We start from the raw sequence: 15,686 nt of genomic DNA, 5'->3' as shown, positions 1-15,686 counted from the left end.
TTATCCCCAAAAATTCCAAGGTTTTATCCCAAAAAATTGGGAAAAAATTCCAAGGGAAAAGCGGGAAAAGCAGGAAAACCGGGAATTTCGCCTTTCCACGCCGGAACCGTTGAAAACTCCGGGACGGAATCACCAAATCCGGCCCCGAATCCCGGGAAAAACCCGGAAAACTCAAAATTCCCGGGAAAAAAAAAAAAAAAAAACCTGGAATTTCTCGCATTCCCGCTTTTCCCGAGCCGGAATTCCCGGATTTTCCCCACCTCGAGCAGGAGCGGCCCCAGGGATTCCTTCTCGATGACGCCGCCCTGGCTGCTGGAGGAGACGTCGGATTTCTGGACGTCGTCATCCGTGGATTTCTCTGGAAAAACGCCGGAAAAACGGGAATCGTCAACGTCGGAACGCGGGGGGAAAAACGGGATGGGGTTTTGGCGGGAAATTCCTGGCTTTTTCCCGGTTTCCCCCTTTTTTTTTTCCCGTTTTTTTTTCCCAGCTTTTCCCGTATTTTTCCCATTTTTTTCAGGTTTTACCCATCTTTTCCCGGTTTTTGCCATTTTTTTCAGGTTTTTTTTTTCCCTTTTTTTTTTTTTTTTTCCCAATTTTTCCCCTTTTTTTCCCAATTTTTCCCATTTTTTTCAGGTTTTTTACCTTTTTTTTTCCCAATTTTTCCCATTTTTTCAGGTTTTTCCCTTTTTTTTCCCAATTTTTTCCCATTTTTTTCATTCTTTTTTCCTTTTTTTTCCCAATTTTTCCATTCTTTTCAGGTTTTTTCCCTTTTTTTTCCACAATTTTTTTCCCATTCTTTTCAGGTTTTTTCCCTTTTTTTTTCCCGATTTTTCCCCATTTTTTTCAGGTTTTTCCCTTTTTTTCCCAGTTTTTTCCCATTTTTTTCAGGTTTTTGCCTTTTTTTTCCCAATTTTTCCCTTTTTTTTCAGGTTTTTGCCTTTTTTTTTTTCCCAATTTTTCCCATTTTTTTCAGGTTTTTCCCTTTTTTTCCCAATTTTTCCCATTTTTTTCAGCTTTTTGCCTTTTTTTCCCATTTTTTCCCATTTTTTTTCAGGTTTTTCCCTTTTTTTTTCCCAATTTTTCCCATTTTTTTCAGCTTTTTCCCTTTTTTTTTTCCCCAATTTTTCCCATTTTTTTCAGGTTTTTTCCTTTTTTTTTTCCCAATTTTTTCCCATTTTTTTCAGGTTTTTCCCTTTTTTTTCCCAATTTTTCCCATTTTTTTCAGGTTTTTCCCTTTTTTTTTCCCAATTTTTTCCCATTTTTTTCAGGTTTTTCCCTTTTTTTCCCTTTTTTTCCCATTTTTTTCAGGTTTTTCCCTTTTTTTTCCCAATTTTTCCCATTTTTTTCAGGTTTTTCCCTTTTTTCCCAATTTTTCCCATTTTTTTCAGGTTTTTCCCTTTTTTTTCCCCAATTTTTTTTTCCCATTTTTTTCAGCTTTTTGCCTTTTTTTCCCAATTTTTCCCCATTTTTTTTTTTCAGCTTTTTACCTTTTTTTCCCAATTTTTCCCATTTTTCTCAGGTTTTTTTTTCCCTTTTTATCCCAATTTTTCCCATTTTTTTCAGGTTTTTTCCCTTTTTTTTCCCAATTTTTCCCATTTTTTTCAGGTTTTTCCCTTTTTTTCCCAATTTTTTTCCCATTTTTTTCAGGTTTTTCCCAATTTTTCCCAATTTTTCCCTTTTTTCAGGTTTTTCCCTTTTTTTCCCAATTTTTCCCATTTTTTTCAGGTTTTTTCCCTTTTTTTCCACAATTTTTTCCCATTTTTTTCAGGTTTTTCCCTTTTTTTTTTTCACAGTTTTTCCCTTTTTTTTCAGGTTTTTGTCTTTTTTTCCACAATTTATCCTATTTTTTTCAGGTTTTTCCCTTTTTTTCCCAATTTTTCCCATTTTTTTCAGGTTTTTCCCTTTTTTTCCACAATTTTTCACATTTTTTTCAGGTTTTTCCCTTTTTTTTCCCAATTTTTTCCCATTTTTTTCAGGTTTTTCCCTTTTTTTCCCAATTTTTCCCATTTTTTTCAGGTTTTTCCCTTTTTTTTCCACAATTTTTTTTTTCCCATTTTTTTTTTTCAGGTTTTTTTTTTTTACCTTTTTTTTTTCCCAATTTTTCCCATTTTTTTCAGGCTTTTTACCTTTTTTTTCCCAATTTTTCCCATTTTTTTCAGGTTTTTACCTTTTTTTCCCAATTTTTCCCGTTCTTTTCAGTTTTTTTCCCTTTTTTTCCCGATTTTTTCCCATTCTTTTCAGTTTTTTCCCTTTTTTTTCCCGATTTTTCCCATTTTTTTTTCAGGTTTTTACCTTTTTTTTCCACAATTTTTCCCATTTTTTTCAGGTTTTTTTTTCCCTTTTTTTATCTTTTTTCCCATTTTTTTTCAGGTTTTTCCCTTTTTTTTTCCCAATTTTTCCCATTTTTTTTTTTTCAGGTTTTTTTTCCCTTTTTTTCCCAATTTTTTCCCATTTTTTTTTCAGGTTTTTTCCCATTTTTTTTTCCCTTTTTTTTTTTTTTTTTTTTCCAATTTTTCCCATTTTTTTCAGGTTTTTTTTTTTTTCCCTTTTTTTTTCCCAATTTTTTCCCATTTTTTTCAGGTTTTTCCCTTTTTTTTTTTCCCAATTTTTCCCATTTTTTTCAGGTTTTTCCCTTTTTTTTTCCAAATTTTTCCCATTTTTTTCAGGTTTTTGCCTTTTTTCCCAATTTTTCCCATTTTTTTCAGGTTTTTCCCTTTTTTTCCCAATTTTTCCCATTTTTTTTCAGGTTTTTCCCTTTTTTTCCCAATTTTTCCCTTTCTTTTCAGGTTTTTTCCCTTTTTTTTCCCTTTTTCCCATTTTTTTCAGGTTTTTCATTTTTTTTTTTTTTTTTTCCCAATTTTTCCCATTTTTCTCAGGTTTTTTTTTCCCTTTTTTTTTCCCAATTTTTCCCATTTTTTTCAGGTTTTTCCCTTTTTTTTTCCCTTTTTTTTTTTTCCCATTTTTTTCAGGTTTTTACCTTTTTTTCCCATTTTTTCCCATTCTTTTCAGGTTTTTTCCCTTTTTTTCCCATTTTTTCCCATTTTTTTCAGGTTTTTCCCTTTTTTTTCCCAATTTTTTCCCATTTTTCTCAGGTTTTTCCCTTTTTTTTTTCCCAATTTTTTTCCCATTTTTTTTCAGGTTTTTGCCTTTTTTTTTTCCCAATTTTTCCCATTTTTTTCAGGCTTTTCCCTTTTTTTCCACAATTTTTCCCATTTTTTTCAGGTTTTTCCTTTTTTTTCCCAATTTTTCCCATTTTTTTCATTTTTTTCAGCTTTTTGCCTTTTTTTCCCAATTTTTCCCTTTTTTTCAGGTTTTTGCCTTTTTTTTTCCACAATTTTTCCCATTTTTTTCAGGTTTTTTGCCTTTTTTTTCCCAGTTTTTCCCATTTTTTTCAGGTTTTTGCCTTTTTTTTTTTCCCAATTTTTTCCCATTTTTTTCAGGTTTTTTCCCTTTTTTTTTTTCCCAATTTTTCCCATTTTTTTTTTTCAGCTTTTCGCCTTTTTTTTTTCCCAATTTTTCCCATTTTTTTCAGGTTTTTCCCATTTTTTTCCCAATTTTTCCCATTTTTTTCAGGTTTTTTTTTTCCCTTTTTTTTTCCCAATTTTTCCCATTTTTTTCAGCTTTTTTTTTTTTTTTTTTCCCTTTTTTTCCCAATTTTTCCTATTTTTTTCAGGTTTTTCCCTTTTTTTCCCAATTTTTCCCATTTTTTTTCAGGTTTTTGCCTTTTTTTTCCCAATTTTTCCCATTTTTCTCAGGTTTTTCCCTTTTTTTCCCAATTTTTTCCTCATTTTTTTCCCCGTTTTTTCCCTTTTTTTCCCATTTTTTTCAGGTTTTTCCCTTTTTTTCCCAATTTTTCCCATTTTTTTCAGGTTTTTTTCCCTTTTTTTTCCCAATTTTTTCCCATTTTTTTTCAGGTTTTTTCCCTTTTTTTCCCAATTTTTTCCCATTTTTTTTTCCCCGATTTTTCCCAGATTTTTCCGTTTTTTTCCAGTTTTTCCCAGGTTTTTTCCCATTTTTTCACTTTTTTTTCCTGTTTTTTTCCAGATTTTACCGGGTTTTTTCCCGTTTTTTTTTTCCTTTTTTCCTGTTTTTTTCTTGATTTTTCATGTTTTTTTCCTGGTTTTTCCCATTTTTTTCCCCTTTTTTTTTCCCATTTTTTTCCCTTTTTTTTTCTGGTTTTTCCCGGTTTTTCCCTTTTTTTTTTTTTCCAGATTTTTCCCATTTTTTTCCCCATTTTTTTCCCCTTTTTTCCCATTTTTCCCACTTTTTCCTGTATTTTTCCTGATTTTTTTCCTGATTTTTTTCTGTGTTTTCCTGTTTTTCCCATTTTTTCCCATTTTTTTCTGGTTTTTTCTGGTTTTTTCCCTGTTTTTTTTTTCCACTTTTTTCCTTATTTTTTTCCCACTTTTTTCCTTATTTTTTTCCCCTTTTTCCCAGTTTTTTCCCATTTTTTCCCTGTTTTTTTTCCCACTTTTTTCCTTATTTTTTTCCCCTTTTTCCTGTTTTTTTCACATTTTTTCCCGTTTTTTTTTTCCCTTTTTTATCCTCTTTTTTCCCCCATTTTTTCCAGTTTTTCCCAGTTTTTTCTGGTTTTTTCCCAGTTTTTCACAGTTTTTTCCCATTTTCTCACTGTTTTTTTCTGTTTTTTTCCCAGTTTTTTCCCTTTTTTTCCGGTTTTTCATGGTTTTCCCCAGTTTTTTCCTGTTTTTTTTCTGGCTTTTCCCAATTTTTTCCCATTTTTTTCAGGTTTTTCCTCAATTTTTCCTTTTTTTTTCTGTTTTTTTCCCCTTTTTTCCAGTTTTTCCCTGGTTTTTTTCCCATTTTTTCCCGGCTTTTCCCGGTTTTTTCCCAGTTTTCCCCAGTTTTTTCCCATTTTTTTCCCAGTTTTTTTCCTGGGTTTTTTTTTCAGTTTTTCTCCTGTTTTTTTCTGTTTTTTTCCCGTTTTTCTCCCTGTTTTTTCCCCATTTTTCTCCGTTGTTTTCCCATTTTTCCCCCGTTGTTTTTCCCCGTTTTTCCCCGTTTTTTCCCGTTTTTCCCCCATTTTTTCCCATTGTTTTTCCCCCATTTTTTCCCATTTTTTCAGCATTTTTTCCCATTGTTTTCCCATTTTTTCCCGCTGTTTTTCCCCCATTTTTTCCCATTTTTTTCCCATTTTTTCCCATTGTTTTTCCCCCATTTTTCCCATTTTTTTCCCATTTTTCCCTGTTGCTTATTTCCATTTTTTCCCGTTGTTTTTCCCCCATTTTTTCCCCATTGTTTTCCCATTTTTTCCCGTTGTTTTCCCATTTTTTCCCGTTGTTTTTCCCCCATTTTTTCCCATTTTTTCAGCATTTTTTCCCATTGTTTTCCCATTTTTTCCCGCTGTTTTTCCCCCATTTTTTCCCATTTTTTTCCCATTTTTTCCCATTGTTTTTCCCCCATTTTTCCCATTTTTTTCCCATTTTTTTCTGTTGTTTTCCCATTTTTTCCTGTTGTTTTTCCCCCATTTTTTCCCATTTTTTTCCCATTTTTTCCTGTTGTTTTTCCCCGGTTTTTCCCATTGTTTTTCCCCGTTTTTTCCCGTTTTTCCCCCATTTTTTCCCGTTGTTCTTCCCCCATTTTTCCCATTTTTTTCCCATTTTTCCCTGTTGCTTATTTCCATTTTTCCCGTTGTTTTTCCCCCATTTTTCCCCGTTCTTTTCCCATTTTTCCCCATTGTTTTCCCATTTTTTCCCGTTGTTTTTCCCCCATTTTTCCCCATTTTTTTCCCACTTTTCCCGTTGTTTTCCCACCCTGCTCCAGCCGTTTCATCTGCTGGATCTGATCCACGGTTTTTTTCAGGATCTGGCACTGGTCGGGTTTGACGCTGAGCGAGTCGATGTCGCCGAGGTTCGCCGACAGCAGCTCCGCCAGCTCCGCCAGGTACCGCTGCTCCTGCTCCCGCCGGCGCTTCTCCGCGCTGCCAAAAACAACAACATTCCCGTTTTTCCGGGATTTTTCCCAGTTTTCCAGGATTTTTCCCAGTTTTTCCCGCTTTTCCCCCGCTTTTTTCCCCATTTTTCTGGGATTTTCCCCGCTATTTCCCCAACAGGTAGCGCTGCTCCCGCTCCCGCTGCCGCTTCTATCCGCGCTGCCAAAAACAATATTCCCACTTTTCCAGGATTTTTTCCCAGTTTTCCTGGATTTTCCCCAATTTTCTGGGATTTCTCCCAGGTTTTTCCCGCTTTTCCCCCATTTTTTCCCATTTCTCCCTGTTTTTTGCCGCTATTTCCCCGCCAGGTCGCGCTGCTCCTGCTTGCATCACCATTTCTCCGCGCTGCCAAAAACACCAACATTCCCACTTTTCCAGGACTTTCCCCCAGCTTTCTGGGATTTTTCCCAGTTTTCCAGGACTTTTCCCAATTTTCTGGGATTTTTCCCAGTTTTCCACGATTTTTCCATGATTTTTCCCGCTTTTTTCCCCATTTTTGTCCCAATTTTCCCCGCTATTTCCCCGCCAGGTCCCGCGGCTCCTGCTCGCACCACCGCTTGTCTGCGCTGCCCAAAACATCAACATTCCCACTTTTCCGGGATTTTTCCCAGTTTTCCAGGACTTTTCCCGATTTTCTGGGATTTTTCCTGGTTTTTCCCAATTTTCTGGGATTTTTCCCCATTTTTCCCACCATTTCCTAGCCGGGTCCTGCTGCTCCAGCTTCTCCACACTGCCCAAAACACCGGCATTCCAAATTTCCCAGGATTTTTCCCAATTTTCTGGGATTTTTCCCGATTTTCCAGGATTTTTCCCGCTTTTTCCCGCTTTTTTCCCATTTTTCTCTGTTTTTCCCTGCTATTTCCCCACCAGGTCCCGCTGCTCCTGCTCGCACCAACGCTTCACACTGCCAAAAACACCAACATGCCCACTTTTCCAGGACTTTTCCCACTTTTCCCGGATCTTTCCCAATTTTCCAGGATTTTTCCCGGTTTTTCCCAATTTTCTGGGATTTTTCCTGGTTTTTCCCGCTTTTTCCTGCTTTTTTCCACCATTTTTTCCCACTTTTGTCCCAAATTTCGCCGCTATTTCCCCGCCAGGTCCCGCTGCTCCTGCTCGCGCCAACGCTTCTCCACACTGCCAAAAACACCAACATTCCCACTTTTCCAGGACTTTTCCCCAGTTTTCTGGGGGTTTTCCCGATTTTCTGGGATTTTTCCATGATTTTTCCCGATTTTTCCCACTTTTTTCCCACTTTTTTCCCAATTTTCCCCGCTATTTCCACGCCAGGTCCCGCTGCTCCCGCTCGCGCCGCCGCTTGTCTGCGCTGCCTAAAACATCAACATTCCCACTTTTCCGGGATTTTTCCCGGTTTTCCAGGATTTCTCCCACTTTTCCAGAGTTTTTCCCGATTTTTCCCAGTTTTTTCCCCATTTTTTTCCCATTTTTGTCCCAATTTTTGCCGCTATTTCCCCGCCAGGTCCCGCTGTTCCTGCTCGCGCTGCCACTTCCCTGTGCTGCCAAAAACACCAACATTCCCACTTTTCCAGGACTTTTCCCACTTTTCCCGGATTTTTCCCACTTTTCCAGGACTTTTCCCACTTTTCCGGGATTTTTCCCACTTTTCCAGGATTTTTCCACCTTTTTTCCCACTTTTCTCCCCCCTCTTCTTCCCGATTTTCCCACCAATTTTTCCCGCTTTTCTCCCACTTTTTTCCACACTTTTCCCACTTTTCCCCACCATTATCCCAGTTTTTCCCACTTTTTTATTTTTTCTTGCTTCTTTCCTACTTTTCCCCACTTTTCCCTGGTTTTTTTCCCACTTTTTCCCCCATTTTCCCCACTTTTTCCCTGCAATTTTCCCACTTTTCCCCACCATTATCCCACTTTTCCCCACTTTTTCCCGTTTTTCCCTGGTTTTCCCTGGTTTTTCCCACTTTTTCCCTGCTTTTTTTCCCACAATCATCCCGGTTTTTTCCCGCTTTTCCCCACCATTATCCCACTTTCCCCCTCCATCCCAGAATTCCCAACCCCCCCGGAACAATCCCAAAAAATTCCCGACTCCCCACAAACCCCAAACCTCCAAAATTCCGGGACCATTCCCAGAAAAAAAAAAAAACAAAAAACAAAACAAAAAAAAACCCGGAATTCCCTCAAAAAAAAAAAAAAAAACACCAAAAAAAAGGCGGGAAAACCACAAAAAATTCCCGGGAAAAGGGCTCTGGAATTCCGAGGGATCCGGGAATTCCGGTACCTCTGGCCGGGGTCGCAGGGGGATCCTTTGCGCTTCCGGGATTCGGGAAGGGCCGGATCCGCGGAGCCGTCGCCGAGGCCGCTCATGGTGGGAATCCTACGGAAAACCTGGGGAAAAAAAAACAAAAAACAAAAAAACGGGAAAAAAAAAAAAAACTTGGGAATTCTTGGTTTTTCCAGGAGGGAAAAATGCGGAAATTTGGGATTTGGGGATTTTTTTTGGCGGGGGTTTTTCGGGAATTGCCGAGATTTTGGGGGTTTCGGGGATTTCTGGGGATTTCTGGGATTCCTGATATTCCCATGGATTTGAGATTCCCCAGGGATTCCCAGGGATTTGGGATTCCCAGAATTCCTGGAAATTTGGGATTCCCAGGGGTTTTGGATTCCTGATATTCCCGGGGATTTTTGAATTCCAGGAATTCCTAGGGATTTGGAACTCCCAGGATTCCTGGAAATTTGTGATTCCCAGGGATTTTCAATTCCCAATGATTCCAAGGATTATTGATTCCTGAGATTCCCGAGGATTTGGGATCCCAGGGATTTCCAGGGATTTAGGATTCCTGATATTCCCGTGAATTTGGGATTCCCAGAATTCGCAGGGATTCAGGATTCCCAGGGATTTTTAATTCCCAAGGATTCCCAGGATTTTAGATTCCTGGGAATTCCCAGGGCAGGAATTCCCACGCTGGAATTCCCGGGACAGGAATTCCCGGGACAGAATTCCTGGGAATTCCAGGGTGGAGCTGTTCCCGGGTCTCCGAAGGCAGTCGGGAAGAGCCGGAGCCGGCACCGAGGGGAGAACCGGACACGGAACCGAACGGAACCAACCGGAACCGAACGGAACTGAATGGAACCGATCGGAACCGGACACGGAACCGACCAGAACCGACCAGAACCGAGCGGAACCAACCGGAACCGACCGGAACCGGAACCAACCGGAACCAACCGGAACCAACCAGAATCAAACCCAAACCATCGGAACCCATCAGAACCCAACCCAGCCCAACGGAACCAAACCCAACGGAACCAAACCCAACGGAACCAAACCCAACGGAGCCAAAACAAACCCAGCCCAACGGAACCCAACAGAACCCAACCCGAAAGAACCCAACGGAACCGAACCAAACCCAAAAGAACCCAAAAGAACCCAATGGAACCAAATGGAACCCAACAGAACCAGGCAGAATCGAACCCAACCCAAAAGAACCCAATGGAACCGAACCCAACCGAACCCAACCCAACAGAACAAAGCCCAACCCAGAAGAACCCAACGGAACCCAACAGAACCCAACAAAACCAAACAGAACCGAACTCAACCCAACAGAACCCAACGGAACCCAACAGAACCGAACTCAACCCAACAGAACCCAACGGAACCAAACCCAACCCCATGGAACCCAATGGAACCAAATCCAACCAAACCCAACCCAACCAAACCCAACAGAACCGAACCCAACCCAATAGAACCCAACAGAACCAAACCAAACCCAACGGAACCGAACCCAGCCCAACAGAACCCAACAGAACCCAACGGAACCAAACCCAACCCCACGGAACCCAATGGAACCAAATCCAACCAAACCCAACCCAACCAAACCCAATGGAACCGAACCCAACCCAAATGAACCCAACAGAACCCAACAAAACCAAACAGAACCGAACCCAGCCCAACAGAACCCAACAGAACCCAACAGAACCAAACCAAACCCAACAGAACCCAACGGAACCCAACAGAACCAAACTCAACCCAACAGAACCCAACGGAACCAAACCCAACCCCACGGAACCCAATGGAACCAAATCCAACCAAACCCAACCCAACCAAACCCAATGGAACCGAACCCAACCCAATAGAACCCAACAGAACCAAACCAAACCCAACGGAACCGAACCCAGCCCAACAGAACCCAACAGAACCCAACGGAACCAAACCAAACCCAACGGAACCCAACAGAACCGAACCTGGTGGAACCAAGCCCAACAGAACCAAACCAAACCCAACAGAACCCAACGGCACCAAACAGAACCGAACCCAACCCAAAAGAACCCCATGGAACTGAACCCAACTCAATGGAACCCAACGGAACAAAACAGAACCAAACCCAACCCAACAGAACCAAACCCAACGGAACCGAACCAAACAGAACCAAACTCAACCAAACCCAACCCAACAGAACCCAAATGAATCCAACAGAACCCAACGGAACCGAACCAAACAGAACCAAACTCAACCAAGCCCAACCCAAATGAACCCAACGGAACCCAACAGAACCCAATGGAACCAAGTGGGACCAACCCAACCCAACAGAACCAAACCCAATGGAACCAAACCCAACGGAACCAAACCAAATCCAAGAGAACCCAACAGAACAGAACAGAACCCAACAGGACCCAACCAAACCCAAGGAAACCCAAGGGAACCGATCCAAACCCAACAGAACCAAACCCAACCCAACAGAACCCAACAGAACCAAATGGGACCAAACCCAACCCAAAAGAACCGAACCAAACCCAACCCAACCAAATGGGACCAAGCCAAACAGAACCGAACCCAAGAGAACCCAACTGAACCAAATCCAACCCAACAGAACCCGATGGAACTGAACCAAACCCAACCAGTGGGGAGGAACCCAACCCAACAGAACCGAACCCAACCCAACAGAACCCAATAGAACCCAAAAAAACCAAACCAAATCCAACCCAACAGAACCCAACAGAACCCAACCAGATCCAGCCCAACTGAACCCAACGGGGACTGAACACAACCCAACAGAACCGAACCGAACCCAAAAGAACCGAACTGAACCCAACAGAACCAAACCCAACCCAACAGAACCCAACAGAACCCAAAAGAACCAAACCAAATCCAACCCAACAGAACCCAACAGAACCCAACAGAACCCAACCAGATCCAGCCCAACAGAACCCAACAGAACCCAACAGAACCCAAAAGAACCAAACCAAATCCAACCCAACAGAACCCAACAGAACCCAACAGAACCCAACCAGATCCAGCCCAACAGAACCCAACGGGGACCAAACACAACCCAACAGAACCGAACAGAACCCAACAGAACCGAACCAAACCCAACCAAACCAAACAGAACTGAACCCAACAGAGCCCAATTGAACCAAATCCAGCCCAACAGAACCCGATGGAACCGAACAGAACCCAACGGGACCAAACAGAACCCAACCAAGCCAGTGGTGATGAACCAAATCAAACCCAACCCAACGGAACCCAAGAGAACCCATCAGAACCGAACCAAACCAAACAGAACCCAATGGAACCAAATCCAACCCAACAGAACCCAAGGGAACCAAATCCAGTCAAACCCAACAGAACAAAACCAGATCCAACAGAACCAAATGGGACCAAACCGAACCCAACGGAACCCAACAGAACCCAAGAGAACCGAACCAAACCCAATGGAACCAAACGGGACCAAACCAAACCCAACCGAATCAAACAGAACCCAACAGGACCAAACCAAACCCAACGGAACCAAAACCAACCCAATGGAACCCAACCCAACCAAACCGAACTGAACCCAAGAGAACCCAACAGAACTGAACAGAACCCAACAGAACTGAACAGAACCCAACAGAACTGAACAGAACCCAACAGAACCGAACAGAACCCAACAGAACCCAACAGAACTGAACAGAACCCAACAGAACTGAACAGAACCCAACAGAACCGAACAGAACCCAACAGAACTGAACAGAACCCAACAGAACTGAACAGAACCCAACAGAACCGAACAGAACCCAACAGAACCCAACAGAACTGAACAGAACCCAACAGAACTGAACAGAACCCAACAGAACTGAACAGAACCCAACAGAACTGAACAGAACCCAACAGAACCGAACAGAACCCAACAGAACCCAACAGAACTGAACAGAACCCAACAGAACTGAACAGAACCCAACAGAACTGAACAGAACCCAACAGAACTGAACAGAACCCAACAGGACCAAAACAAACCCAATGGAACCCAACCCAACCAAACCGAACCCAACAGAACCAAACCCAACCCAACCAGTGGGGATGAACCCAACCCAACAGAACCAAACGGAACCAAACAGAACCCAACAGAACCAAACCAAACCCAACCCAACCAAATGGGACCAAACCCAAGAGAACCCAATTGAACCAAATCCAACCAAACAGAACCCAATGGAACCGAACCAAACCCAACCCAATCAAACAGAACCCAACAGGACCAAACCAAACCAAACGAGACCAAACCGAACCAAACCCAACAGAACCAAAACAAACCCAACAGAACCCAACCCAACCAAACTGAACAGAACCAAACCCAACAGAACCAAACCCAACCCAACCAGTGGGGATGAACCCAACCCAACAGAACCAAACAGAACCAAACCCAACCGAACCAAACCCAACCGAACCCAACAGAACCAAACCCAACCCAACCAGTGGGGATGAACCCAACCCAACAGAACCAAACGGAACCAAACAGAACCCAACAGAACCAAACCCAACCCAACCAGTGGGGATGAACCCAACCCAACAGAACCAAACGGAACCAAACAGAACCCAACAGAACCAAACCCAACCCAACCAGTGGGGATGAACCCAACCCAACAGAACCAAACGGAACCAAACCCAATCCAACCAAATCAAACAGAACCCAACAGAACCAAGCCAAACCAAACCCAATGGAACCAAAACCAACTCAATGGAACCCAACCCAACCAAACCGAACTGAACCCAAGAGAACCCAACAGAACTGAACAGAACCCAACAGAACTGAACAGAACCCAACAGAACTGAACAGAACCCAACAGAACTGAACAGAACCCAACAGGACCAAAACAAACCCAATGGAACCCAACCCAACAGAACCCAAAAGAACCAAACCCAACCCAACCAGTGGGGATGAACCCAACCCAACAGAACCAAACGGAGCCCAACGGAACCAAATCCAACCCAACAAAACCAAACAGAACCCAACAGAACACAAAGAACCCAAGAGAACCAAACAGAATCCAAAGAACCCAACGAAACCCAACAGAACCCAACGGAACCAAACAGAACCCAAAGGAACCAAACGGAACCAAACAGAACCCAAAGAACCCAACGGAACCAAACAGAACCCAAAGGAACCAAACGGAACCAAACAGAACCCAAAGGAACCAAACGGAACCAAACAGAACCCAAAGGAACCAAACGGAACCAAACAGAACCCAAAGGTACCAAACGGAACCAAACAGAACCCAAAGAACCCAACGGAACCAAATGGAACCAAACAGAACCCAAAGAACCCAACGGAACCAAAGAGAACCCAACAGAACCAAACGGAACCAAAGAGAACCCAAAGAACCCAACGGAACCAAAGAGAACCCAAAGAACCCAACGGAACCAAAGAGAACCCAACAGAACCAAACGGAACCAAACAGAACCCAAAGAACCCAACGAAACCCAACAGAACCCAACGGAACCAAACAGAACCCAAAGAACCCAACGGAACCAAACAGAACCCAAAGGAACCAAACGGAACCAAAGAGAACCCAAAGAACCCAACGGAACCAAACAGAACCCAAAGAACCCAACGGAACCAAACGGAACCAAACAGAACCCAAAGAACCCAACGGAACCAAAGAGAACCCAAAGAACCCAACGGAACCAAACAGAACCCAAAGAACCCAACGGAACCAAACAGAACCCAAAGAACCCAACGGAACCAAAGAGAACCCAAAGAACCCAACGGAACCAAACAGAACCCAACAGAACCAAACGGAACCCAAAGAACCCAACGGAACCAAATCCAACCCAACAAAACCAAACGGAACCAAACAGAACCCAAAGGAACCAAACGGAACCAAAGAGAACCCAAAGAACCCAACGGAACCCAACAGAACCCAAAGAACCCAAAGAACCCAAGAGAACCAAACAGAACCAAACAGAACCAAACAGAACCCAACAGAACCAAACGGAACCGAACCCCAGGGAATGAACCCCAAGGACCCCCCCAGGCCACCCCAGGCCGGGGATCGGAACCGGGCGGAACCGGAAAGAGAAAATGAAAAATCGAAATAAAACAGAATAAAAGTTAAGAAATATAAAATAATATAAAAAAAAAAAAGAAAATAAAAATAAAATAAAGCACAATAAAATACAATGAAATACAATAAAATACAGCAAATATAAAATAAAAGTTAATAGAATAAAATAAAATAAAACATATAAAAACAAAATAAAACAAAACAAAACAAAATAAAATAAAATAAAATAAAACAAAATTAAAATAAAATAAAATTGAATTAAATTTAAATAAAATAAAACTAAAATAAAGTAAAATTAAAATAAAAATAAAATTAAAGTGAAATTTAATAAAACAAAATAAAATAAAAAAATTAAATGAAAGTCAAATCAAATAAATTGAAATTAAATAAAATAAAACAAAAAATAAAATAAAACTAATCAAAATTAAACAAAACAAAAAATAAACTTCACAATCAAATGAAACAAAATTAAAGAAATAAAATACAATGGAAATAAAATGGAAATAAAATTAAAAAAAAATAAAAAATAAACTGAAATAAACTGAAATAAAATAAGCTAGAATAAAATAAAATAAAATAAAATAAAATAAAGTAAAATAAAATAAAATAAAATAAAATAAAATAAAATAAAATAAAATAAAATAAAATAAAATAAAATAAAATTTGACTAAATTGAATTAAATTGAATTAAATTGAATTAAACTGAATTAAACAGAATTAAATTGAATTAAACTCCGAAAGAACGAAAATGAAACTTATGAAATAAATTGAAATAAAATAAAATAAAAGTGGAATTTAATAAAATTGAAATAAAATAAAGTAATAGAAAAGAAAAAAACAAAAATGAAATAAAATAAAATAAAATTAGATTAAAAGAAAAGAAAATTAAGTAAAATTAAAATAAACTTGAAATAAAATAAAATAAAATAAAATAAATTGAATTAATAAAATAAAATAAAAAAAATGAAATAAAATAAAATAAAATAAAATAAAATAAAATAAAATAAAATAAAATAAAATAAAATAAAATGAAATAAAATAAAGTAAAATAAAATAAACCAAAAAAAATAAAATTTGACTGAATTAAATGGAATTAAATTCCCAGGGAAAGAAAATGAAATGAAATGAAATGTAATGAAATAAAATAGAATAAAATTAAATTAAATTCAATTAAATTAAATTAAAATTTGACTAAATTAAATTAAATTAAATTGAATTAAACTCCCAGGGTAGGAAAATGAAATTAAATGAAATTAAATGAAATTAAATGAAATTAAATGAAATTAAATAGAATAAAATAGAATAGAATAGAATAAAATAAAATAAAATAAATGAAATAAAATGAAATAAAATAAAATAAAATAAAATAAAATAAAATAAATAAAATAAAATAAAATTTAAAAAAATAAAATAAAATAAAGTGAAATAAAAAACATAATTTGACTGA

General features: G+C 39.4%; 1 protein-coding gene across 3 annotated transcripts in view; it reads right to left on the bottom strand.

Annotated features, from left to right (window-relative positions):
• NCOA1 (nuclear receptor coactivator 1) overlaps window positions 1-15,686 on the bottom strand; it is a 75,816-nt gene that overhangs the window by 53,219 nt on the left and 6,911 nt on the right. For all 3 annotated transcript variants that reach the window (XM_088053820.1, XM_088053822.1, XM_088053821.1), the window contains 3 exons: window positions 8,205-8,311; window positions 5,775-5,941; window positions 261-358 (listed from right to left, as the gene is read on the bottom strand). In XM_088053820.1, coding sequence (XP_087909946.1) covers window positions 261-358; window positions 5,775-5,941; window positions 8,205-8,290 — 351 coding nt within the window. In that variant the 5' untranslated portion in view covers window positions 8,291-8,311. The remainder of the gene's footprint in view (window positions 1-260; window positions 359-5,774; window positions 5,942-8,204; window positions 8,312-15,686) is intronic.

The sequence above is a fragment of the Pseudopodoces humilis genome, chromosome 3 (genome assembly GCF_049639895.1).
Source record: "Pseudopodoces humilis isolate 2021_Gansu_Grassland_sample_001 chromosome 3, ASM4963989v1, whole genome shotgun sequence".
Taxonomy (NCBI): Eukaryota; Metazoa; Chordata; class Aves; order Passeriformes; family Paridae; genus Pseudopodoces; species Pseudopodoces humilis.
This window is presented reverse-complemented; position numbering and strand designations above follow the sequence as displayed.